At 41.0% G+C, this 22,853-nt stretch overlaps 4 protein-coding genes across 8 annotated transcripts; 2 read left to right on the top strand and 2 right to left on the bottom strand.

Annotated features, from left to right (window-relative positions):
- Window positions 1–708: 708 nt before the first annotated feature.
- On the top strand, window positions 709–3,636 carry spi1a (Spi-1 proto-oncogene a). Of its 2 annotated transcripts, none has more exons than XM_070973030.1 (5): window positions 709–860; window positions 1,181–1,274; window positions 1,346–1,530; window positions 2,582–2,741; window positions 3,104–3,636. In XM_070973030.1, exons 1-5 carry the CDS (start codon window positions 834–836, stop codon window positions 3,412–3,414), a joined length of 777 nt encoding a protein of 258 aa, XP_070829131.1. In that variant the 5' UTR covers window positions 709–833; the 3' UTR covers window positions 3,415–3,636. The 2 variants fall into 2 exon arrangements, with proteins under 2 accessions (XP_070829131.1, XP_070829133.1); XM_070973032.1 differs by having other exon boundaries at window positions 726–860; window positions 2,615–2,741; window positions 3,104–3,536.
- Window positions 3,637–4,143: 507 nt separating this feature from the next.
- On the top strand, window positions 4,144–10,174 carry LOC139338105 (protein regulator of cytokinesis 1-like). Its single transcript, XM_070973029.1, has 14 exons — window positions 4,144–4,272; window positions 4,760–4,892; window positions 4,987–5,109; window positions 5,204–5,437; window positions 5,571–5,741; window positions 6,048–6,197; window positions 6,316–6,463; window positions 6,563–6,699; window positions 6,800–6,895; window positions 7,190–7,336; window positions 7,651–7,761; window positions 7,878–7,985; window positions 8,613–8,786; window positions 9,658–10,174. The coding sequence occupies exons 1-14, from the start codon at window positions 4,262–4,264 to the stop codon at window positions 9,727–9,729; spliced, it is 1,815 nt and encodes a 604-aa protein (XP_070829130.1). The 5' UTR covers window positions 4,144–4,261; the 3' UTR covers window positions 9,730–10,174.
- A 154-nt stretch (window positions 10,175–10,328) lies between these two features.
- Window positions 10,329–12,873, bottom strand: LOC139337896 (ubiquitin-associated protein 1-like). Of its 2 annotated transcripts, XM_070972726.1 has the most exons (6): window positions 12,814–12,873; window positions 12,597–12,735; window positions 11,350–12,012; window positions 11,078–11,248; window positions 10,572–10,673; window positions 10,329–10,468 (listed from the first exon to the last, which is right to left on the bottom strand). In XM_070972726.1, the coding sequence occupies exons 2-6, from the start codon at window positions 12,717–12,719 to the stop codon at window positions 10,334–10,336; spliced, it is 1,194 nt and encodes a 397-aa protein (XP_070828827.1). In that variant the 5' UTR covers window positions 12,720–12,735; window positions 12,814–12,873; the 3' UTR covers window positions 10,329–10,333. The 2 variants fall into 2 exon arrangements, with proteins under 2 accessions (XP_070828827.1, XP_070828826.1); XM_070972725.1 differs by lacking the exon at window positions 12,814–12,873 and having other exon boundaries at window positions 12,597–12,801.
- Window positions 12,874–13,854: 981 nt separating this feature from the next.
- clpxb (caseinolytic mitochondrial matrix peptidase chaperone subunit Xb) lies at window positions 13,855–22,572 on the bottom strand. Of its 3 annotated transcripts, none has more exons than XM_070972334.1 (15): window positions 22,292–22,569; window positions 21,628–21,705; window positions 20,520–20,680; window positions 20,289–20,403; window positions 19,505–19,659; window positions 19,211–19,370; window positions 18,763–18,804; window positions 17,932–18,108; window positions 17,615–17,779; window positions 16,895–16,983; window positions 16,471–16,635; window positions 16,053–16,352; window positions 15,641–15,733; window positions 15,446–15,552; window positions 13,855–15,310 (listed from the first exon to the last, which is right to left on the bottom strand). In XM_070972334.1, the coding sequence occupies exons 2-15, from the start codon at window positions 21,680–21,682 to the stop codon at window positions 15,220–15,222; spliced, it is 1,875 nt and encodes a 624-aa protein (XP_070828435.1). In that variant the 5' UTR covers window positions 21,683–21,705; window positions 22,292–22,569; the 3' UTR covers window positions 13,855–15,219. The 3 variants fall into 3 exon arrangements, with proteins under 3 accessions (XP_070828435.1, XP_070828437.1, XP_070828438.1); XM_070972336.1 differs by having other exon boundaries at window positions 22,243–22,349; XM_070972337.1 differs by lacking the exon at window positions 18,763–18,804 and having other exon boundaries at window positions 22,292–22,572.
- Window positions 22,573–22,853: the final 281 nt, after the last annotated feature.

The raw sequence follows: 22,853 nt of genomic DNA, 5'->3' as shown, positions 1-22,853 counted from the left end.
TTCATCTGACACTTTTTTGGGGACAAAAATATGACAACGCAAACAAGTTACAGGGACACAGAAGCTCCGGACATTTCAGTCAAAACATACTGGTTTCATTCTCTTGGTCAACACTTCCTCAAATTAAACCATAATGGCAAACTAAAAGAGGAACATGCCCGGTTCCAAACTTCACTTTTGGTTTCAGCTCCTGTGCTCACTAACTCTTCAAAAAATTCCTACATGAATAAATGTGAAAGGGGATTGTTGCAACTGACAGTAAGAAAACAAGTAAATCTGCACAGCAAGCAAAGAAGGACCTGATTTATGTATTTATTACTTAATTATGAAGAGTTCAATGAAAGAACAATATCATAATATTGAAGTTTTATCTTGTTTTAAGAATGAATGCAGGATTAATGTTGCTGCAAGGTCACATCAGGGCAACACAGCAATTAATAAGGGGGGGAAGTTGAAGTATACAAAGGGACTCTTAGTGAAATCCACTAATTGTAGATGGGTTGTGATTGCTTATATTCTGCTCTAAAAAAAAAAAGAGGAATCATTGCTGCACTACATGCCTCTTAAATATGCAGTAAAAGGCATGTCAATATGATTGGCTCATACTGTAAAATACACCAGACCATCAGGAACTAGCTGATCACTTGAATTTGTCAATTGGATGATATGAACGCAGGCTGTATCAGGTCCAGCTTATTTCTCGCTTTCAGTTCCCATTTGTCTTCGTGAAGTCAGAGCTCGACGGCGTTGCGTGTTTCTCTGTGAAGCAATAAGAAAAAGTTAACATTTATCACAAGCTTGGAGAACTGAGATTCTCATGCTGCCTTGTTTACATGATGGACGGATATGTCATACCACCTGTAAGTGTTTACTGCTTTATTCTCTCAATTTTGACCTTTCACAAAACAGATGAGGGGACTGAGGACAGTGTTCTGCTGTTTATTCTGTGTGTTTCTAAACAACACTTTTCCCGATGAACGTGAGAAGAAGAGGGAGACTTACATTTTTGAGTTTTATGAGTGTATGTATGAACTTGTGACTTATTTCCTCGTCTTTGTGTGATATTACAAGCAATAAAAACAAATTAAAATAAATAAAAGTAATTCTAGTGGAACAACTAATGGTCATATTTGACAAAGAGACTTAAGCTTACTCTCTCTTTTCCTCTCTCCTCCAAAAGGCCTCAGAGGAAATCAATCCAAATGAACCTGAGGATTATCGACCACCTGCAGAGCTGTACCCCTACCTCACTAATGTGGGGGAGATTTATGAAGGTGAGAAGGCTGCATTTAAAGAGCATGAATCACTCCACGACTGAGCGCCTTACACCTTCTGTCACTCTCAGACCATAGGTGGACCTTCCACTCTGATCGCCTCCAGCCAGCGGACTTCGACAGTTCTCCAGTGAATCACCTCACAGAGCTTCAGTCTGTGTCTCCTCAGCAACTGACACAACCCTACCGCTACAGTAGCGAGCCTCTGGCCCTTCACCTGGACCCCCCGCTCGGACCCCTCTCTGTGTCACCACAAGTGAGTTCATGTGCAGAAATGTATGACAGTACCAGTGTGAAAAGACACAATCAGTATGTTCAGGTTCTGAATACACAGACGTAGCAAAGGAAAACCACCATCCTAATGGAGGAAAAAGCTCCCTAAATTTAATGCAAGGTCAGTTTTAAGTGCAATCTTGTTATTTTTATGTAGCAGTAATGTTCTGCAATGATGAAAAAGCTGTATTATGTGATTTCCCCCTGAGTGATGGACAGAAGCTAAATCATAAAGGGCACTAAAAATAATAACAATAATAATAATTTTTTCTACTTATTTTGATTTGGTACTAATTTAACAGCCTTTTCCACCTTTTAAGTGAAAATGGTGGCAAATTAAAACATTAACTAATGCTGCTACAAATGATTGTTCACAAATCAATACTGATTAATCTGTCAGTGAGTTTCTTGATGAAATGCCTTGTCCATAAAGTATCAAAAAAATCATGAAAAATCTTGACTGATTTATCCAGTTAGCAGTCTAACACCCAAAGATATTTAATTTCCTATCATACAAGACAAAGGAAAAGAATATGAGAAAGGACATTCACAATTAAGGAGCTGGAACTGATTAACAGTGTTGATTAATATACTGTCAATCGATTAATCAATTAATCAAGTTATTACGTCCACTCTCTTGTTGATATACAAACATGAGTGGATATGCCCGCTCCAGAATTGAATACTAGGTCAGAACAGAGAGGGCTCAGGAATTACTCTGAAGAAAACATCATGGATTTAGATGCTTTCAAATGTAAAATAATGATGATGATATAATAATAATAATTTCATCTCTACAAATACAGTACATGATGTGGACAGCCGGGGATATTTTCACTGAAATGTCGCTCACACCACGTGGTCCTGCTGAGCACTGAGTTCTATTCTGGCAGAGTTACTTCCTCTTCTAGAACAATGACAGGGTTTAAACCAAAATGTCAGACTGTGATTCACTGCAAAACAAAAACCACAGCTGCTCTATCACTCCTTTGTGTAAACTTGAATGCTGACACTCTTTAAAATTTCTCCTAAAGATCCCATATTACACCTCATCCCTGTGCTACCAGTACCAACCCTCTGCCTCGCCTGGCCATTACTTCTCAGAAGAGGAGCACAGACAAATTAGCCCCCCGTTCGAGGTATCAGATGGGGAGGATGAATTTGAAGACCACTCCTCCTTCAGGAAAGACACTAGTGAGTATACCCAATAGCTGGGACAGATCAGATCCCTTATCAGTATCTGCACCAGAACAATCCACGTACCGATCCATATTCCAGTCTACTTATAGTTCACATATTTAATTGGGGCTTACACATAATACACACAACAACAGTAATGATGATAATAATGATACTTTTAAACAGAGCTTTGATATAGGTATCAGCAGATATCCAAGTTCAGGTATTGGAATCGCACTGGGACTGAAAATAAGTGGATCAGTGCATCTCTGTTTCCAATGCAAATTTTCTTCTGACATTAAAAGCACTGAAAGCATGAAAAAATGGATAACTGTCAGACAAAACTGCTTGAACAAGTCTCACATTTTCTAATCTAGACAACAAGAAGAAAATCCGCTTGTACCAGTTCCTCCTGGACTTGCTAAGAAAGGGTGACATGAGTGACAGTATCTGGTGGGTGGACCAGGACAAAGGCATCTTCCAGTTCTCCACAAAACACAAAGAAGTTCTGGCCAACCACTGGGGTACGCAGAAAGGAAACCGCAAAAAAATGACCTACCAAAAGATGGCTCGAGCTCTGAGGAACTATGGTAAAACTGGAGAGATTAAAAAGGTGAAGAAGAAGCTGACCTACCAGTTCAGTGAGGCAGTGCTGAGGAACCTCTACTTGCGTCAATATCCTCACTGAAGAGGGAGCAAAAGCTGTCTTTTATTATGCTGAAATCACTAAACTAGCCAAGATTGTGTTTTGCCTGTTTGCAATTTCAGTTTGTTTTTCTACCAAGTTTTCTTGCGTATTTATTTGCGATGTACAACCTCTTTTGCATTTGCTTCCATATAAACTGCTTCATCCCATACTCAAATGAAGTTTATGTGTTTGTGCACAAGGATTAAAGGATAATCAAACATCAGGGACAGTTCATTTTTATTGTTTTGTCATGAGTGCGTAAATAAATATTATGTTCGACTGGTTTGTAAAATTACTCAAGTGAACTGAATCCAACGCTGGGAGCCACAGACAAGAGCCATGAAATGACAGCTAGTCCTGTAGAAAAAAAAAGAGAGAGAGACGACCAATTGTTTATTTAAAGAACATTTACAAGAGGTTTACAACTGCCAGATTGACCTACAGTTAATTTACTGAAGCATAGTTCCGCTTTGTCAGATGTTTCCAGCCGGACAGAGCGCGTCCAGATATTCAAATTCACAGGAGAAAAAAATGCTATTCTCGTTGAATGGGTTATTTAGATTTAGTAGAAAACTTCGACAACATGTCAACACTGAAATACTGATATGATATAACGGTACTTTAAGATTTGCAACCGAGAATTTTCCTAACGGGCGAGTACACGAAGTACCACCCCAAGGAAAGCTTCCGATGACGTCACTTTGACCAGCCAATAAAAACCTATATGTTGTTTCGGTGCAAAATTCAAACGCTGTCGAGGCGACAAACGGCCAGGCACCCCGACAGCCGCTCTCACGTTAAGGAGGATTTTTGTTTTTAATAACTTTTAGCTGTCTGAGGTGGCAACATGAGAATAAGGTAAATAGCTTAAATCTTTTATTAATTAGAGTTTGAATTGTTTACGATAACAATGATAGGCTATATTCAGTAAGCAAACTTAACAGCTAGCTACTTCCTGGTTGGCCTGTTGATTTTCGATAAAGCTAGCTTTACTGGGAGCTGATGCACACAGCGTTTGTCAAGTTTGGACGGAGAGGTCGTCTCTGTATGCTGCAATGAGTAATTTTGAATGGTAATGATTTTTTTCTGTTAATCTCATGGCACTAATGTTATTCGTGAGCTGATATTATTTAACGTTACGGTACAGCACCGCCAAGCTAATGTTAGCTAGTTCAGTGGAAGAAAGGATTGTGGTATTTAACAATAGCTCCCAGCTGCTATAAGAATGTGCTACCTGGCTTTAAATTACTCACTAGCACTAACATTAATACCGGACTGGTTTAACTGGTAACAGGTGTCTAAACACCAGAAAAATGACGCACTCGAACCATTGTTTTTAATCCAGTGAAGTCCACGCCGCAGAGTCTGTTGCCTACCTCAACAGAGCACTGGTCAGGCTACAGGATATTTGGGAAGAAATCGGGATTCCAGAGGAACAGCGTCTGCAGAGAACCAACGATGTCCACAAGCACATTCAAGTGAGTCCCACATCAATTTTAGATTAAATCTGGTTGTTGGCCTTACGGAGCTAACAAAGTGTCAAATTTATTTTTTGTTTCCCGTGTCCTGCAGGGTTTGCTGGACCTAATGATTTCTGAAGAAGAGGATCTTAAGAAGAGATTAATGAACAGCATAAAGTCCTGTCTTATGGAACTTAATAACTTGTGCAGTGAACTTCAGCTACCCCCCTTTGAGGTACAGTCTCTTTTAGGTATATGTGATTGTTTTCTTAAACAGGTCTAAGAAAGTTGCTGACATGTTTGGACTAACTTGCTGCATTTCTGTAAAGGAGGAGGATGGCTGCACCATGTTGCAGATGGAGAAGAATACTCGCACACGTCTACTGGCGATGAAGGAGCACAAGAAGCAAAGAATGCAAGAGCTTAAAGACCTCATTGGCAAAGACCGTGAGCTGTGTGATATTATGTGCACTACCCCATTTTGCATTGACCAGGACTCCATCCCATCACTGCAGCAACTGGACACATATCGCACCTACCTGAATGATTTGACCAAAGAGAAGGTGTTCTGACGTTCTTGTTTTTTGTTGTTTTTTATAATTAGTGCAGTTGTTTTTTGTTGTTTTTATAATTAGTGCAGTTTTTATAATTAATGCACTTTCTTATAAGGGTTGTAACGTGTGTTGCCTTTTTTAGGAGCGTCGTCATGATGAATTTGTGAGCATCAAGAGGGACATCATCGTGTGCATGGACGATCTGGAGCAGCAAGCAGAGACCACTTTTGAGGTGGATGTGATGTGTGAGGACGAAGAGGCATTTTGTCTGTCGGACGACAACATTGCTGCTGTTAAAGTACTCCTCGTTCAGGTGAATTTGCGATACTTGCATCAGGTTGTTTGGTAACAGGTGATAGTATCATGATTGGGTATGAAAGGGGCATCCTGAAAAGGCTCAGTCGTTTACAAGCGAGGATGGAGCGAGGTTCACTACTTTGTGAACACGTGATTGTATAAAGGAGATTACTACATGGGCTCAGGAACACTGTCTAAAACTGTTGTCCATTCTGTCGTCGTGTTTTCATTTACATTTACATTTTATGTAGTGTCCCAACTTTTTTGGAATTGGAGTTGTATATTATTATAATGGTTGTATGATTTTTATGCCTCTTTTCAGTTAAAAGACCGCAAGGCTGAGAATGAGGCCCGTTGTTCAGCTTACCGCACTAAGATCCAGGAGCTGTGGGAAAGACTTCAGATTCCCCAAGAAGAGAGGGAGCCTCTCTCTGAGGACATGGTCAAATCAAAGAAGAAGAACATCGAGGCAGTAAGAAACTACTCTGTGTTCATATTCATGAATGATAAGTGATCTCAGACAATGCAGTAGTGTGGTGTTGCTTCAATCACCTGTAACACAAGTTTTAATGTGCATTCTGTCTTTCCAGCTCAGGGCTGAGGTCCAGCGTCTCGAGATGCTGAAAATACAGAGCATGAAAAGTGTCATCGAGGCAATCAGAGCTGAGATTGCCCTTTTGTGGGAGAGCTGCTTCTACAGCCCAGAACAGCAGCAAGCTTTCGCTCCATATCATGCTGGTGAATAACATTGTATAATGACAAAGCCCTTACATTGAATACATGTGGTTGATCATCATGGTGGTAGTGTGGGTCTCAGTGCATGTCTTTTTTCCTAAGATGATTTCACTGAAGAGCTTCTCAACCTGCACGAGGCTGAGGTCAGCATCCTGAAGAAGTATTATGAGGACCACAGAGAACTATTTGAGGGCGTGACAAAATGGCACGAGAACTGGACTTTGTACTTGGAACTTGACGTAAGTTCCATCCTGATGAATTTAGTGGGGAAGCATTTAAAACCAACGTCTTCTCTTGTGGTGGTAATGTGTGTGTGGATGTATGTATTTTCTGTCTCAGAAAAAAGCGAATGACCCCTCGAGGTTCAACAACAGAGGCGGGAACCTTCTGAAAGAAGAGAAACAGAGAACTGACCTGCAGAAAAGTTTGCCCAAGGTGAGGAAATGTTTAAAAGGGCTGATTATCGACATGTGCTCTGTGTTCAGTAAATACAAAAACAAATGACCTCCCATGAACCATATATGAGAAGAGCAGAAACAGCTGAGAGGTAATCGGTGTAGTACCAGGTTTGGCCAACAGGTGGTGATAAACATTAATTATCTTAGTCGTCAGTTCCTGTGCAAGTACCAGATTTTGACATGGGAAGGACATTTTACAGATTGGGCTGTTAAGAAATGATATTAAATTAGAAGTCAATAAGGTAAAGTCAGTGTTTTCCATTTGTTTCAGCTGGAAAAGAGTCTGAAGGCCCAAATTGATGTTTGGGAGGAGGAGCATGGCAAGGAATTCCAGGTCAATGGGCAGAAATTTCTTGAGTATGTGCAGCAGCAGTGGGATAATCACCACAATGAAAAGGAGAAGGAGAAACTGGACAGGGTATGTTATTCATCTTAAATGTCCCTGTCACATTATTTCACATGTATTATTTTAGCCATTTTCTTTGGAAACATGCAGTTATTGAGCTTTTAGAAAATCTTGGCTTTTTAATAGCTGATTTCCTTGAATTTTAAGTATAATTAAACTGATATACAAAAAAAATAAATGTCTCATAATATAAATATGACGACGTATTCAAAATATGAGACATCTTAAAATTTATTTATTTGGTATATAAAATGAGAAAGGATTGCTGAAATATGACTCTTGTCTTTTGGCCACTCCAAGTAATTTTGATTTTGATTTTGAAATAGCAACTGAAAAAGACCAAACAGACACAGGAAGACATGTTATATGGAACTTCAATGAGAACACCATCCAAAAGGCGGCTAGCAGCGACTCCCACACTCGGAAAAATTAGAAAGGTGAGGTGGTGCGGCGGTCTTGTCAGATTTATTTCATGTGCCGTTACACTAACTGATTGTATGTGGTGAGTGAATAGAGTCACAAGTTGACCCGTGTTTTTCTTCTGTCCGCTCAGCTCAATGGCTCCTCCACCATCTCCACTCCAACAAGTTTCCTTAGTTCAGGTCTCAGTGGATCCAAGTGCCAGTCCTCCATCCAGAAAGCACCTCTGTCTGCCAGCAAGGTAAGCTCCCTGTCATCCTTCTGCCTCATCTCACTGGCAGATTTCAGCTTGAGGGTCACAGTGTTTAGCCTTATATCTGACTCTCTTATTCTTTATGGTCATGGGGTGAGGAAAAGTGCAATATTGTCCCCATTGTTGTTTAACTTACATATTGATGACTTGTCAGGAGTTGGACACTCCTAAAAGGAAGCAGTGAACTCAAATCTTGATCAAAATGAGATACAAATACACAGTAAATTAAGGATTTTAAATTGTGTGTTCAAGATGATTCTTATATGAATTTCATAATCAAGCTGATACTGTTAACACAAGCCCCTGTTTACTGCTCACCTTAGTGCCAACCAGTTTGTCAGTATAAATGTATCTGATTGGGAAAACCCATCTGTCAGTTGTGTATACACCCTGAATGAAGCACTGGACCATTCTGCCAAAAACTGCTCTTGTGATAGCTAGATGTGGCAGCTTTGAAGGAGTGTTCTGAGACTGGGTGATGCTGTAGGGTTTCAGTTTCATTGTAATGTGCAAATGTGTTTTTTTTCCTCTCTCATTATGAACTTATGGTCTGAAATGAAGTAAGGGGGCAAAAAACAAAAAAACACATGATCATTCTAGTTGGTTTTGTTGTAGGGTCTTGGCCTACGAACCCCTGGACATGGAAAGACTCCCCGTGCACTAGACCGAAACAAGGAAAACCTCTCCCATCTTAATAGAAACACTCCGAGTGGCACACTAAGGTCTCAGGATACTCAAGATCACACCTTCACCTTTAACTCTTTTGCTGGCTCCTATTCGGACTTTGCGGTAAATGCGCTTTTTACATCTGTTTTCCCCACTACAGAAAGTCCACAAGTAGGTCTAGGTCTAGGTAAGTCTGCAGGATTATAGTTAACCCAGTGAATTTCTAGATTATCATGTAAAATGCCATTTGTCACGACTGTTGAGGTAAAGCAGAATTTCAATTGAACATTTGTTTGACCTGGACTTGGACGCCCTTGAAATTACAAAATCTGAGGGAAAAAATGTCTTCTTCGTTGCTGTAAACACTATATATTTTTCTATTTTGCAGACAAAAGTTCTTAAAAGATCAGCCAATAAAATGACCAAAAGGATTGCTAGCATGCCAACAACTTGATTGAAAAGCTTTGAACCAACCGAAACATGCTTGGTTTTGTTGGTTGTCCAGTAACAATTTAGCTAATTATAAACGTGAGCAACTAAGCAACCATGCATACTTCTGCCAAGTGCATGTGGTTTCATCTTGATAATTAAACATTTTTAGACACTGATCATCTGCATCAGTTCACACAGTGACAGGATGAATACACATAGCAGATTCTTTTTATTCCTTCGTGCAGTGATCATGAGAAAATAGTGAAAAAGTTCTAATACTCCACAGTAAATCCTGACATAATTAAGACTCAATCACTCTGTGTCACAGTTTAACATTTCACTGCACTACTGTGAAGTCTGGACATTATCCCAAAATGAATGAATATATATATATATATATATATATATATATATATATATATATATATATATATATATATATATATCACGTCACAAGCTGACATGTTCAGTTCACACATGGACTTGTATCTCCAATCACTTGACTTTTGCCGCGTTAAATCTGATCAAAGATACTGACGGTAACTTTGACTTCTCTTTGCAGAGAGACCTCTCGAAGGCGTCTAAATCGAACGTGAAGTCAGGACTGCTGAACTCCACCGTCAGTAATCAGTGACGAGTCAAAACAGCCGCTCCGGCACCGGAAGTCATCCAGCTTGGTGGTAGCTTGGTGTAGTTTTGGTATAGTGGACAAGAAGGAAATTTAATGTCAACTTCCTCTAAAACTGTAAATATTTTAATCTTTGTCTCCATCTATCCTGTTTTCACAAGGCCTTCTTGCAGGGTTTTGTCCGCTGTGTATATAATGTGGCAGGTTAATGATATTTGTACCAAGGCTGTTGTGGCTTTTTCTCTGACGTTTTTCATTATGTTTACAGCCTTTTTAAGCCAGACGTTATTCGCCATATCTAGAGCACTACATCGTTTTAGTACTGTAGCAGTTAGCCAGTGCACCCTCAGCTGAAATGACAGCCGAATTTGCTCTTCAGAAATTGAATATTTTGAGTGCTTTTTTTAAAATCAAGCTGTAAATAAACACGTTCATAAAAACGTTCATCCTTACTAAGTGTACCTCTTTTTTTTCTTTTTTTTTTATCTTGTGTCATTTTCAATTATACCTGACTGGTTTCATTCTAGCTCCTACAGTTGAGTTGCCCTGCTTATGTTATAACTGAGTCAAAGTCAGAAGGCCGTATTCGTTAAGTATCCAGTTGTTCTGTTTAAGCCATGCGTGTCATGAGTTCTTCGAGAGCCCTCTCGCGGTGATTTTCATGAACAAGCAGCACTTCTTTGATTGCACTTTGCTGGAAGCCCATTTCATTAAACTGAGTCAGAAGGCGCAGGAACTCAGCAGCCTGAAACAGAATTTATTTAAAGTCAGTAATAATACACAGTTGGTTATGATCAGGCGTGGCTGTGGTGGTTTTTTTTTCCTTTAAAAAAATAATGGAGAATCACCTTGCTCTCGCAGTTCTGAAACATCTCCAAGGCCTCCTCCACCTGTGCTTCATCATAACCCAGCTCACACAGATGGTCACTGGCCACCAGGTACTTAAGGATCTGTCAGTAACAGGACAAAATGTATGAAAATAATTACAAGAATGACATGCTGGGTTTTGACAAAGCATAAATAACATAGGTTAGATTTCTGATTAAAGACATGCTTTCATACCATTTAAGTATGTTAATGGGGTTTTTAATTGCTTATGCTTAAATATTTGTGTTTGACAGATCCCTAATAAGACTGGGTGTAAGTGAGGACCCATTCTGTTGGTGTATGTTCTCTGTCAGGTTTTAGCCAGTGATCGAGAAGGACTCCTCCCACTGACTGTTTGACTGGAAGCATTTATTAAAATTACAATAATATTTAATTCAGATTTGTTACTGAAGGCAACTCAAACATATTTATACATTATCAGGGTTTATAAACCACCAAGAGGCATTAAGTCCAGTGTGTTACCTACCTTGTCCGGGCTGCGATAGCCTGTCTTCTGCAGAGCCAGAATAGCCGTGCGTAAAGGGTATCCCCTCTCTGTGATGGTTTCCAGTAGCTCCCTCTCTTCCTGGCTGAGTGCTGACATCAACTCCGCTGCTGAGTCAAAGAAAACCCCACAAGGGCCGCCAGTCCTCATTACCTGATGATGAGGGGAGAACAGACAACAGTTATGAAGAAGAAGTAAGCCAAAAAGAGATTGTTTGATCTATTTTCTTCTTTGAGACGTTGACAGAAAAAAACCTTCTGTCTGCGGTTTTTGATGACAGGTCCTGCAGAGGAGGGCCGTTGCTGCTGCAGCCTGCATGGAGGGGGACCAGCAGGTGGTGTGTTTTGGGACAACTTTCTGCTGACGGAGCCCAGTGAACGCTGCCTCTTCTTGCTGTTCTTCTGACCTAAGAGGCGGGGGCTGGCCTGCTGTGCCCGGTGCTCCTCCAGTGCTCGCACAGGCTGTCTGTAGTCGTGGAGAGAAGGTAAAGACCCTCTGTGGCCTCTGAGGCTCCGAGGTGAATCAGGCTTACAGTGGTGAGTGGCATGGCCGAGGTGCATGTCTTTGACTCTGGAGACAGGGTCTTTGGGCGCGGCGCTCCGGGGTCTCTCTCTGCACTTGATGGGTTGACGTGCATCCTCAGTGGAGGAGCTTTCAGTATCTTCATTGTAACCCTCTTCATCCTCGGAGTCTGACATGAGGAACTTGACAGTGCGATGGTGCAGCCAGCGAGTGTCCGCAGAGTTCAGGCTGTGACTGCGGGGCCGGGGGCTCGGGGTCCACGTGTCGCTGCTCCTGCGACTGGTCCTGTGGCTCTCCTGAGGGCTGCTGAACATCATCCAGTAGGGGGGGCAGGACGGGGCCTGACGGACTGGGGGCTGCCCAGTTAAAATCCATTTCTCCAGGATGAATTCATACTGCAGTTAAAAACAAAAGAAAAATATCAACAACAGACCTTTTACACAGCAGACATTTTGACTGAGAAGGAAAAGTATGATTTGATAACACCAGCAATGGTTCTGTTATATTCAAGTGTCCCAGTAAGCCATGACTATGAATACCAGGTCCCTAAGTCTGAAGCAGCTAAATGGAATTCAGCCATCACTAATTTTATTAAGAACACCTGTGCTTTTCCTGCTGTCACATGACAATATAATGTCTTACAATTAAATGCAAGAGTTCATCAAGGCACCAAGGCAAAAAGCTGCGACCTGACACACACATCCATGTAACTTTTTCGGGTGCGGTGCCAAAATACTTTTAGTAAGAAAAAACAAAAAATCTTGATAATTTTTAATCAAAACGTCCAAATAATCAATTGGACACACATGATATACAGTTTTGTTTTTTGTTTTTTTTCCTTCTGGGATCCGACACAGTTAAGAATTGTCTTAACAACAGAAAAGCACAAGAAAGAAGCTGTAAGATCTAAAAGATCATGTCTAATGAACTGATCCCAGAAAGACATTCGAGCTGATTTCAAAAATGTTCAATGTGTGACCTCTGTGTCTTGTAGCATCTGATGGCGGTCTGGTACGGCGACGTCTGGAGCTGTCACAAGCTGCACCTCCTCCTCCAGTGGTCCCAGCAGGGTCTGAAACGGGACATCCTCCAGAGTGTTCATCTTCACCAACAAATACCTGCATCAGAAGAATGGCTGAGTCACTCAGTGGTAAGTAAGAGAACCAAACCTTTATTTCAATCTTATCCGTACTCACTGCGGTCAGGTGCTCTCTCTGAGGCGCGCAGCTCCGTGAAGCACCGGCAGGTGTTTGGAGTGAACACACAGACATCATCATATGTGATAAACCTCTTCATCACTAAGCCTCTGACATCATCTGTTTACCAATAATACCTCAGACACCTGATGTAATCCTACCCACAGAGGTACAGTACAAAGAGTATTCGAAGATATATATATATACATGTTAATATATACCAGAATACTACTAAAACTATTCAAAAATAGCACTAATAATCTAAAAATGTGTAATTATTTTGTTTTACTGTTAACACATTAAAAATCTAAGATGTATCATCTTTCCTCAATCTTTTGTCACATTTTAGTCAGCTGTAGCTTTTTTCTTTATGTATATTTAAAGGCACATTTCAGCCCATGTGACTTTCAGTGTGGGCTTGAAGGGGGATCAGGGAAATGCTGAGGTATTTGGAAACAAGACAGGCATGATACTTTCCAGAGATTAGCAGATTACATAAAGGTGACAGTGAGGCAGTGTGGTCATCTATTGCATCCGTTTCCCGATTAAATGATTTGGTCTGTGTCCAGAGTGTCTGAGAAACATTTCATCACCCTGACGACCAAATTCATTTCAAATGTACGTTTGGACGACCTGAAGGCCGGACACGACAGGTGAAAATTTGTTTCTTCATGCACTTTTTTTCCATTTCTTCTTTCAGACAAGCAGAAAGTAAACATCCAAAATAGACATTTAGATGTTTATTCTAGTTCTGATTTCAGTTCTGGAAATATACTCAAAAATTGCTATTAGATAATGCCTTAATTGTAATATAAAACATACAATTCCAGAGAACTTGTAATAAAAACTGTCTTAATATAAGTAATCAGTTGAGGAAGTTTCATGGTGTTTTCCTTATCAACTGTCCTGTAGTGTCTTATGTTTTGTCTAAAATCTCTGGAATTTTAAAGACTGTTTTCTAGTTTTTCCCCATACTCTGAAACTGAACCTTGACCCTGTTCACCTTTAGTGTCTTGCCTTAAAAGTAAAGAACAACTTCAGTACAGAGATATACATTTTATTTATATATTTTAAACAATCACAATAAATTTCAGATTCACAAACTCGGGTGGTTTACAGGTTCTGTAACAGACCTCTGAAAAGAGAGAAAAGCCTAAAAGAAAGGGAAACTTAAAGCAGAGAGGAGAACGGATCTAGTTTAATTCCATTTTATAGCACAAACAGCATTTTAAAGAGTACAGCAGCGTGGTTCAGTTCAGTCAGCGCTTTAGGTAGAGGCTTGAACATGTGTACTGATGTACCATTAAGTAACTGGATATTACATCACTAAAGGTGAGTTTCACACGCTGGAGTACACACAAAGAAAATCAAAAATACCTGCGCTGTTCTGAGGGGGGTCTGACAAAGCAGGTTTAGAGCTGCCTCCTAACTGTGACAGAGACGATCTGTCTGATAATGATGTCAATATGGGCGATGACGCTTGAACAAGAGGTTTAAGAGTATTATTCAGTCATGTTTCTTAGAGGATAGCTACTCCAAAACAAAACCTGCCTCGTTAACCTGTTAATTATGCTTTGAGAGACAGCCCTCTGATCCAGTCCAGAGACGCAGAGGTCTGGAAGTAAACGCATATACATTCCCTAAAGGGTGGGCTAGGGGAGGAAGCAAAACACTGAAAAATAACCATTCTGGCTGTTTGAACAGGTCATCATTTTTCACCTGCTTTGTTTAGTGTGCTGGTGCATTATACGTCACAATGTGTTCTCCTAATTACAGGTTATGTTATACAAACTGCTTACAAATGCTACCAAAGCCGTGTAGCTCAACATTTACAGCCCGATTTTACTGTGAACACCATTGTCACAATGGTGGTAAAGAAGAAAACATCAAAATATTGATGTGCTCATGGAATATCATGCCCTTATGATTTAAGGCATTATTTGACATGGTAACATTGCATCTACACTTACTCAGCGCCCCACGTTTTCAAGTGTACAGTATGATCCCATAACTTCCATTTGCTTCCCTTGCCATGACAGCCCATCACCACAAAATGCAAAAACAATTTAGCTAGCTACAAATCCTTTCATGAATAAAATTGCATTATCTTTATATAGATAAAATGTTAACAATCCCCAGAGATTGAAATATTTGATGAAGGTCCACCCTGTGAGCGCACCGCTAGAGAATTACTGTCTGATGCACAGGACCAACGGTTGTTACACTCTCTTGACTTGTTCATGATGAAAACACTCCTCAATGAGAGCCAGCAGCTTTCTTTACCTCTAAGACAACGTCCACAGCTTGTTTGTCAGGGGCTATCATTAAACCCAGAGTTGGTATCCAAAGGTTCATGGTGATCTAATGATTTCAGAGACCGTCTTTAGGTGAAGTAAGTGACACGGTTCAGTTGTTTGCAGCGTCCGCCTGTCGAGGCCAGTTCTCCTCCTCAATGCCTGAGTCGTACTCCTCCTCCGCAGACTCCTTGGCTGGAGCTCTGAAATTCAAATGGAAACTCCAGTTCAAGTTTCAAACCAACCCAACATTTGGAGACTCTGTGTGCTGGGCTTCAGGAATCTGATCTCTAACTTGACACGTATTTAGCCCTGTACTGTGAATAGAGAGTACTGACCTGACATATCTGGGTTGTGATTTTCCTTGGACAACATCTTTGTCCAGCTCAACAGCCATGATGTCAGAGTGCGGCACCTCAAACATGGGCTCCAGAAGGAGCTTTTCCTACAAAACGAAAAAAAAAAAGAGGACAAGTTTAGTTATTGCATAACATCAAGTAACAAGTTTCACACACTTGGCAAACATCACATACCATGATGGATCTGAGCCCACGAGCTCCAGTTTTCCTCTCCAGAGCCATCCTGGCTATGGCCCTCAAGGCATCCTGGTTCACATTGAGTTCACACTGAAACAAAAACACAGCAGATTTACTTCAATTCTAAATATCCAGTCATCCAAGGAGGACAGTACGAAGAGTGGGTCCACGGTTTTGAAGTCTCATGAGACGCTAAAAAACACCACACAGCGGTGGTGACTCACAGGTGTAACTATTTTATCTTTTGTTGTAGTAATCTCAGGGTAAACAGAGATAAGGAGGTCACTTTACCTAATAATCTAACAGGAATGTGGACTCACAGATGGCTGTGGCTATGGCAACTGAACCAGGCTTGACTTTTGCCTCACTGTTGCCTATACTGTACAACCCACTATATCAGAGTCCTTACTTTGTCCATGCTGAACAGAGCCTGGTACTGGGGCACAACAGCATTGCGTGGCTCAGTCAAAATTCGGACGAGCGTGTCTTCATCCAAGCTGTGCAGAGGAACAACCACAGGCAGACGGCCAACAAACTCTGGGATCATTCCAAACTCGATGAGGTCCCTGGCCTCGACGTGCCTCAGCAGCCGGTCCTTCTCCTCTATTTCCGCCACTGTGTCCGTCTCACCGCTGGTGTTGGCCAAGTCTGCGGCAGCCGCAGCACGGCGCCCTTTCCCCAGGTTGGAGGGAGTTCCAAAACCCAAATACTGAAGAGCCATGAAACAGGAGGATCAAGTTAGAGGCGGGGATGACGGAAAACAGGAATCTTGGCTGAGTGTGTGCTGATAATCGGTACATATGACACATGAGCTGTGTTAAATTTACCTTTTCGTTCTTTCTTCTGCTTATGATTCTGTCAAGTCCGTTGAAGGCACCAGATGCAACAAACAGAATGTTTGTTGTGTCGACCTGCACCGTTTCTCCTCTCAGCTTCCTTGAGTTTTTCTCAGGAACGTTGACGATCGTGCCCTCCAAGAGTTTAAGCAACCCCTGACAGAGAGGAAAAGAAAATGTCCAGGTCAACCAGGGCAGGACAAGGAAAACAAACAGGAAAGTAGTTACAGGAAATAAGTGGTCTGCCGCTCTTCGTTTGTTTTTGTTCTTTGTTTTTTTGTTTTTGTTTTTTTGTTCTTTGTTTTTGTCACCACAGCACCACAAAATGCAACGCAGGCAGTTTCATTATGAGATTAATATCTATAAACAAACTGCATTAAAGTTTTATTCAGGGTAACTCTGGGTGAATACTGACCTGCTGGACTCCCTCTCCTCCTACATCTCTCAGCTGATGGATTCCAGGCACACTGCCAATCTTATCCACCTCATCCAGAAACACAATACCTGCACACGAAACACAAGAACAGGGCCAAGGCAGTCTTAGTTTCACTTCTGGTAATTGCCTGAGGCAGTCTGTGTGTGTACATACATGTCTACCATGTTTACTTTGGCTTACACTCTATGATTCACTTCTCCCTTGAGTTGCAGAGCAGTGGGAAGTCGCCTTCGTAGAAATGACACTGATGTTTATTTTTGTTAGGAACCAGTCTGACCTCAAGTTTTATCAAACTTCTTCCTGTTTCCTTCCCCTTCCTGCTTGTACATCTACTTAGATCACACCAATTACACATTCTTTACCCATGTAAGGAATAAAAAATGGAAATGCGACTACACACATTTTAACAGGTTGTAGCTGAATGGCATAGTAACTGACGTGAAAGTGTGCATAATGTAATTTTCACACGGGCTAAGTTTCACTGAGCGGTTTTTTTCAAATGTTTGAGGCAAGCTTGTCATTGTGAACTGAAAACACGGCAGTACTCCTATCAGATGGGATTTGTCCATCTCTGAATGTTAATGGGGAAAAAAAATACAGTATGATGAGAGAAGAGAGCAGATGCTTAGTGTGATATAGTGTTGGCATCATTTTAACACAGGGAGCTTCACTGCTGTTCAGTGCCATTCCTCTGCTCACCTTGCTGTGCTTTGTCCACTGAGTAGTTGGCATCTTGCAGCAGTTTGGCGATAACTGACTCAATGTCTTCTCCCACGTATCCAGCTTGAGTTAGTGTGGTACAATCACAAATTGCAAAGGGAACATCCAGACAACGTGCCAGTGTCTGTGCCAGCAATGTTTTTCCTGTGAAAAATTAGAGGAATCATGATCAGATTTATTTTGGCAAGAGAATTAACTATTTATAAATAAGCGACATATTTGGCAGTGCAAGTCATAATGATCCCAGTGTCACTGAGAAATATTACGATTTACAGCAATGTTGAAACAACACCAACCTGAGCCAGTTGGACCTAGAAGTATGATGTTGCTCTTCTCCAGTTTAATGTCGGTGTGAGTAGAGTCCAGGACCTCGCCGCCCCTCCTCTCCTGAGGGGCCTGCTGACTCGCCTGCTGCTGCATGGACGCTCCCAGAGCATTTCCATGGGGGCTGATCCCTGCGATCTGCAGCAGTTCTGCAACAAAAAGCAAAGCCACAGGGTTGGCTTTGTGGCCGACGAGTACTGCGAGAACTTCTTTAGGAACTGTATTTCATAATAAAGATGCAACTGAACACTAAATTTAAACAAGCCATTCATTGATGGTATATGTGTCAGGCTGTGCATAGTAATGGTATATATGTACAGGCTAAATATATATGGGCCCTTCTGTGTGCCAGTGTGGAGCTGCTGAGTGATAAGAGCTGGTCTGAAAATAGAGGAAGTGCAGATGTGAATGTAGGTCACTAGGCTACTTTATCTCACTCTCTTGCCAGTCAAAGATTAACAAGCATCATTTCATTGCTTCAGTATCTGTAGCTTATTTGTACATCTGGGAAAACAGTGAAGAAACATGCTACGATCAGTCACTGCTCCAGAACTGGAGCTGTATTTACTCAAATAATTGTGCTCAGAGGGACTTTGATTGTTTAGCATCTAATATTTTAGGTTGAGTATGACTTTAAGTATTTTACTAAAAATATAGATCTGAAAAGACAGAACACAGCTCTACGGAGCCACAGAGGTCTGTACATTTTGGCATTTGTGCAACTCGTGAAAATACAGACTGTTTAAGCGACTTTTTAAAGGGGCCCCTGAGAAAGATGACACTATGGAGGACTGATCACTTACTTGTGAACCTGTACTCATCCTCTCGTCTTCTCATCTCTAGCTCTATAGGGAGGATGAAAGTACTCAAAATCAATATTATCATTAATCATTACCATTATGACATTATCAATACAGTCCAACAAAAATGTTTGTACAGCTGTGTGAGATAATTATTGAACAAATGCCAAATAATACAGATTATGATTCAAGACGAGTTATGATGATATAATGAATGATAAACTCATCAGTTATTTGTGTTGATTTGAGAGTGTTAATGGCTCTTGATTATTTAACATATTGTGTAAAATATATGATATTGCACTCTGAACAAATCATTAAATCATTGCATCTCTTATACGTTGAATTTATCAGAATCTTAAAAATAGTATTTTCTAATGCAAAAATGGATGGAAGTTACACCCACAAGTCGCAGAAAAAAAGCAATATCTATATACAACATGATACTGACCACGAGGTGTTAGGGAGGGCTGTTTTTCCACCTCCACCTGCTGCCGACTCCCAGCAGGGATGTTGTTGTAGATGCGCTTGTAGTGATTGTACACTGCAACTGCTAACACCTTTTTTGCATAGGACTGGCCAACAACATACTTGTCGAGGTAAGCATATATCTGAAAACAAGAAGTCATTTATATTTCATTAAAGTATAATAGACTGACTACTACAATAGAATAAGCAACACTCACCACACAAAATCATTTAAAAACATATTTTGACAACTCTTGTTGCTGTTTTAGTTTCTCACCTTCTTTGGGGGAGGTGGAGGTTTCTGTGCAAATGCCAGCTTTACTGCTTCCGCAGCAGATTCTGGCTCTTTATTTAGCCCCTTCTTAGAGTCCGTTTCAGACAGAACCACGAAGAAGTGATGGCATTTCTCACATTTGACAAATCGTGTTGATGCTATAAAAGAACACAAAACACATTTAATATTGAAACATTTCACAACCCTGACACACTTTAACAATTGTCAAGGTTGCAGATCTATAAGCTGACACTCGAACCAAAAATAATTGTTTAGTGTTAAAATGTTATGCAGAAAATGGAGAAACAACCAGTTTAGTATCAAATTGTTATAGTTCAAAAATATAATAGCAGTGCAGGAACACGTGCTGCTTAGCTCAGATACACTTCTCTCTTTACAATCCACTTCAATGTGTTCAATGCTAGAGGAGACTTTGTTACATCATATGACAACATGTTCCTGCTTCTATTCTTCACAGAGGTGACATATAAACTTAAAATGCTCACTGGACAACAGGAAACCAACACCTTAGTGTTTACTTGCAGGTCTTTACTTTGACATACCATGCATGGAAATTACATATGGTGATTGTTTCTGGTGTAATACTTGTGTCCTGGGTGGTTACAGTACTGTGTTTCAGTCCACCACCACAGTCAGCCAATGCACAAATCATCTCCTCGTTGTCCCCCTCCCCTTCCTCATCCATGTTGCATGACATTTGACAATGTTCATGATGATCTTCTAATAATGCCAGTATTTTTTGTCAAAAACTAAAAAATTTACTCACATACAAAGGTCTCTACATGTGTGCAGGGATCTCCACATTTTGGGCAGCGTAGCTGGCTTCCCCCCTTGCCTGACCCTCCAGAGCCAGATAGTCTCTTCCCCTCACTGATGCTTTTCTGTGTAAACACGACTGTGTCAGCAAATATAATATTACCTTACTGCTGTCTCTTTCAAGAAGCAGTGTGTGACACTACCATGGAACAGAAATTAGATTCATCCTCCAAGACATTACCTTTCCACCATCACTTCCACTGTCCTTTGTTGTCCCATCTTTAGAGGCATAGCAGACAGCAGTTTCTGAGAACGACCTCACCCGAACCCAGGGAGGTAAATGAGTTTCCCGAGACCCATGACGACTCAGAGAAAACAACTGGATCCTGGAGCAGGAAAATCCTGAAACAATCGCAACATCCTTTGAGATTCCTCACAATGTTGTTACCTATACAACACATACTGAATAATAATTAGGAAACAAGCAAATACAAATTTCAGAACTGCTCCAATTTGTAATGTCACTAGAGCTGAAACGTGTATCTGATTAATCCTTTAATCGATTGAATCTGCAAAAACCTTTTCACTCATTTTTTAGGCAAAAATACAAAACATTATCTGATTCCAGCCTCTCTGGTGTGATGATTTGCCTACTTTCCCTGCCATATGTGATAGGAAAAAAAAACAAAAAACAAAAAAAACAGATGAGAAACCTCTGAAAAGTGATGCACATTTTGCATAATTTTGAAAAAGAAATCTACTACTTGATACTGTAAATAGTTGTAAATTGTAGCAGTACAGGTATCCCCAGTGGCACTGACCTTAATTGGCTAAAAACACGTCAGATTAGTCAAAAAAGCAACAGAATATTGCTGCAGCTGCAATTAGTTGAACACAATATATATTATCAAGAGCCACAGTTCATAATCAGGGGCCTAAGGCCCATAGTATCCATGTGTGCTGTAGCTATTGCACATTTAGTATTTGTCATTATGCGTTTCTTCATTTTACAAGTGTGAAGGTCTCTAGCCGGCTTGGAGACGAAACCACTTAGTTTAGCTCTTGGTAACACCAATTTGTGATTTTAGTCATGCGTTTTCATTGTGTTGTTGCTCTAAAAGCTGTCACAGCTGTGCAACTCTATAAAAGGCTGTGTGATGCAACAACGTTAGCTTTGCTGCAGTTACTAAACATTTCAAGGGACTTTGCCACCTGCTGCTGACATTATATGAATGTCATAACAAACAGCGAACTGGGTTATCTGGAGACCTACTTCACAGGCTGTAGCAAATAGCACAATGTCATGCAACTTCGGCCAGCTGGCAGGGTGTGTGCTTGTCCTTTCTTACCTCTGTGGGCAGTGTTTAGCAACAACCTGGCAGCCGAAGTGCATGGACAGGACATAACTCTTCTTTTGACTCAAAATCCTGTAAATAAACATAAAGTTAACATGGCTTACTGAGGGAAGAGGGGGTGGCTAAATTAGCCGGCGGCTAACAGCCAGCAGCGGCGAACAGGAGAGGCCGGTTACGTTTCATAACTTCAACGTCACAGTTAGCATTAGCAAAGCAGGTCATTTACTGGTGAAGGTGGTCGCCAATGTTGCTCAATACGGTATAAATAAAACTTTGTTAATCCACTTGAAATGTATTAATTAATTAGACTACCTTTACTACGGATACTTACCCCGTGCTATCTAGCGCTAGTAATCAACGACAAAATAAACAATGTTACGCTAGCTAGCTAGGTTAGATAAACAGGTAACTGTTAGCTACTTAAGCTAGGCCCAAGCCAGAGCTGCCTAACGTTCCACTGCCAGTGGAAATGACAGGCAGCGTTGCACAGTGGTTAAGATGAGTGGCTTTACCCTGCGGTATGGATACAAATAAGCTAAAGGCTAACAACCAAGCGCGCAAGCTAACGCGAGTAGCCAAATGCCTAGCTTAAGTCTAACGTTAACTTACACCAGCAAAAGGGGAGGCAACATATAACCCGTATCGTAGGTTTACTCACAGGGCACGATGAAACCAGTCGCGTCTTGACAGCCCTTCGAAAAGAACAAAAGTGCCAAGTCACTGCAGCTTTCGCTCTTCTGTTTTAGTTTGACAGGTTAGCGTGTCATACTAATGTCACAGTGCGTGTTGCATTAAGTGGCAAGCGTTGGCTTCGTTTGGCCGCTATTTCCCAGGTGGGACACGACCCAGAGTGATGTAACGCTTTGCTGTTATGAACTAGGTCGGTTAACCGCTAGCTAGGTAGCCTACCCCTTGGGTACAGTGGCTAGCAGATGTGATTAAATCAGTGTAAACTGTGTACGTAATATGGCGGCTGGCCTTGGGTCTATGCACACAAATCCATCCATATCTTTAGAGATCTACTAATCCACAGGAGGCGTTAACGGGATGTTTGCTGCTGCATTCATGGTCCTACAAGGGTATGGTGACGTTGTGTTGCATTTTGGGATCCTCGTAAATATGGGACACTGTCTGTCTTTCAAGACCCCGGATCATTGAATTTTGAGGTCGCAAAAAGACATGATTCATGATTGTTTGAGTTGCTCATGGTGTAATTAAGT

The sequence above is a fragment of the Chaetodon trifascialis genome, chromosome 10 (assembly GCF_039877785.1).
Source record: "Chaetodon trifascialis isolate fChaTrf1 chromosome 10, fChaTrf1.hap1, whole genome shotgun sequence".
NCBI classification, from domain to species: Eukaryota; Metazoa; Chordata; class Actinopteri; order Chaetodontiformes; family Chaetodontidae; genus Chaetodon; species Chaetodon trifascialis.
The sequence above is the reverse complement of the archived record's forward strand: the minus strand, read 5'-3'. Positions and strand labels throughout refer to the sequence as shown.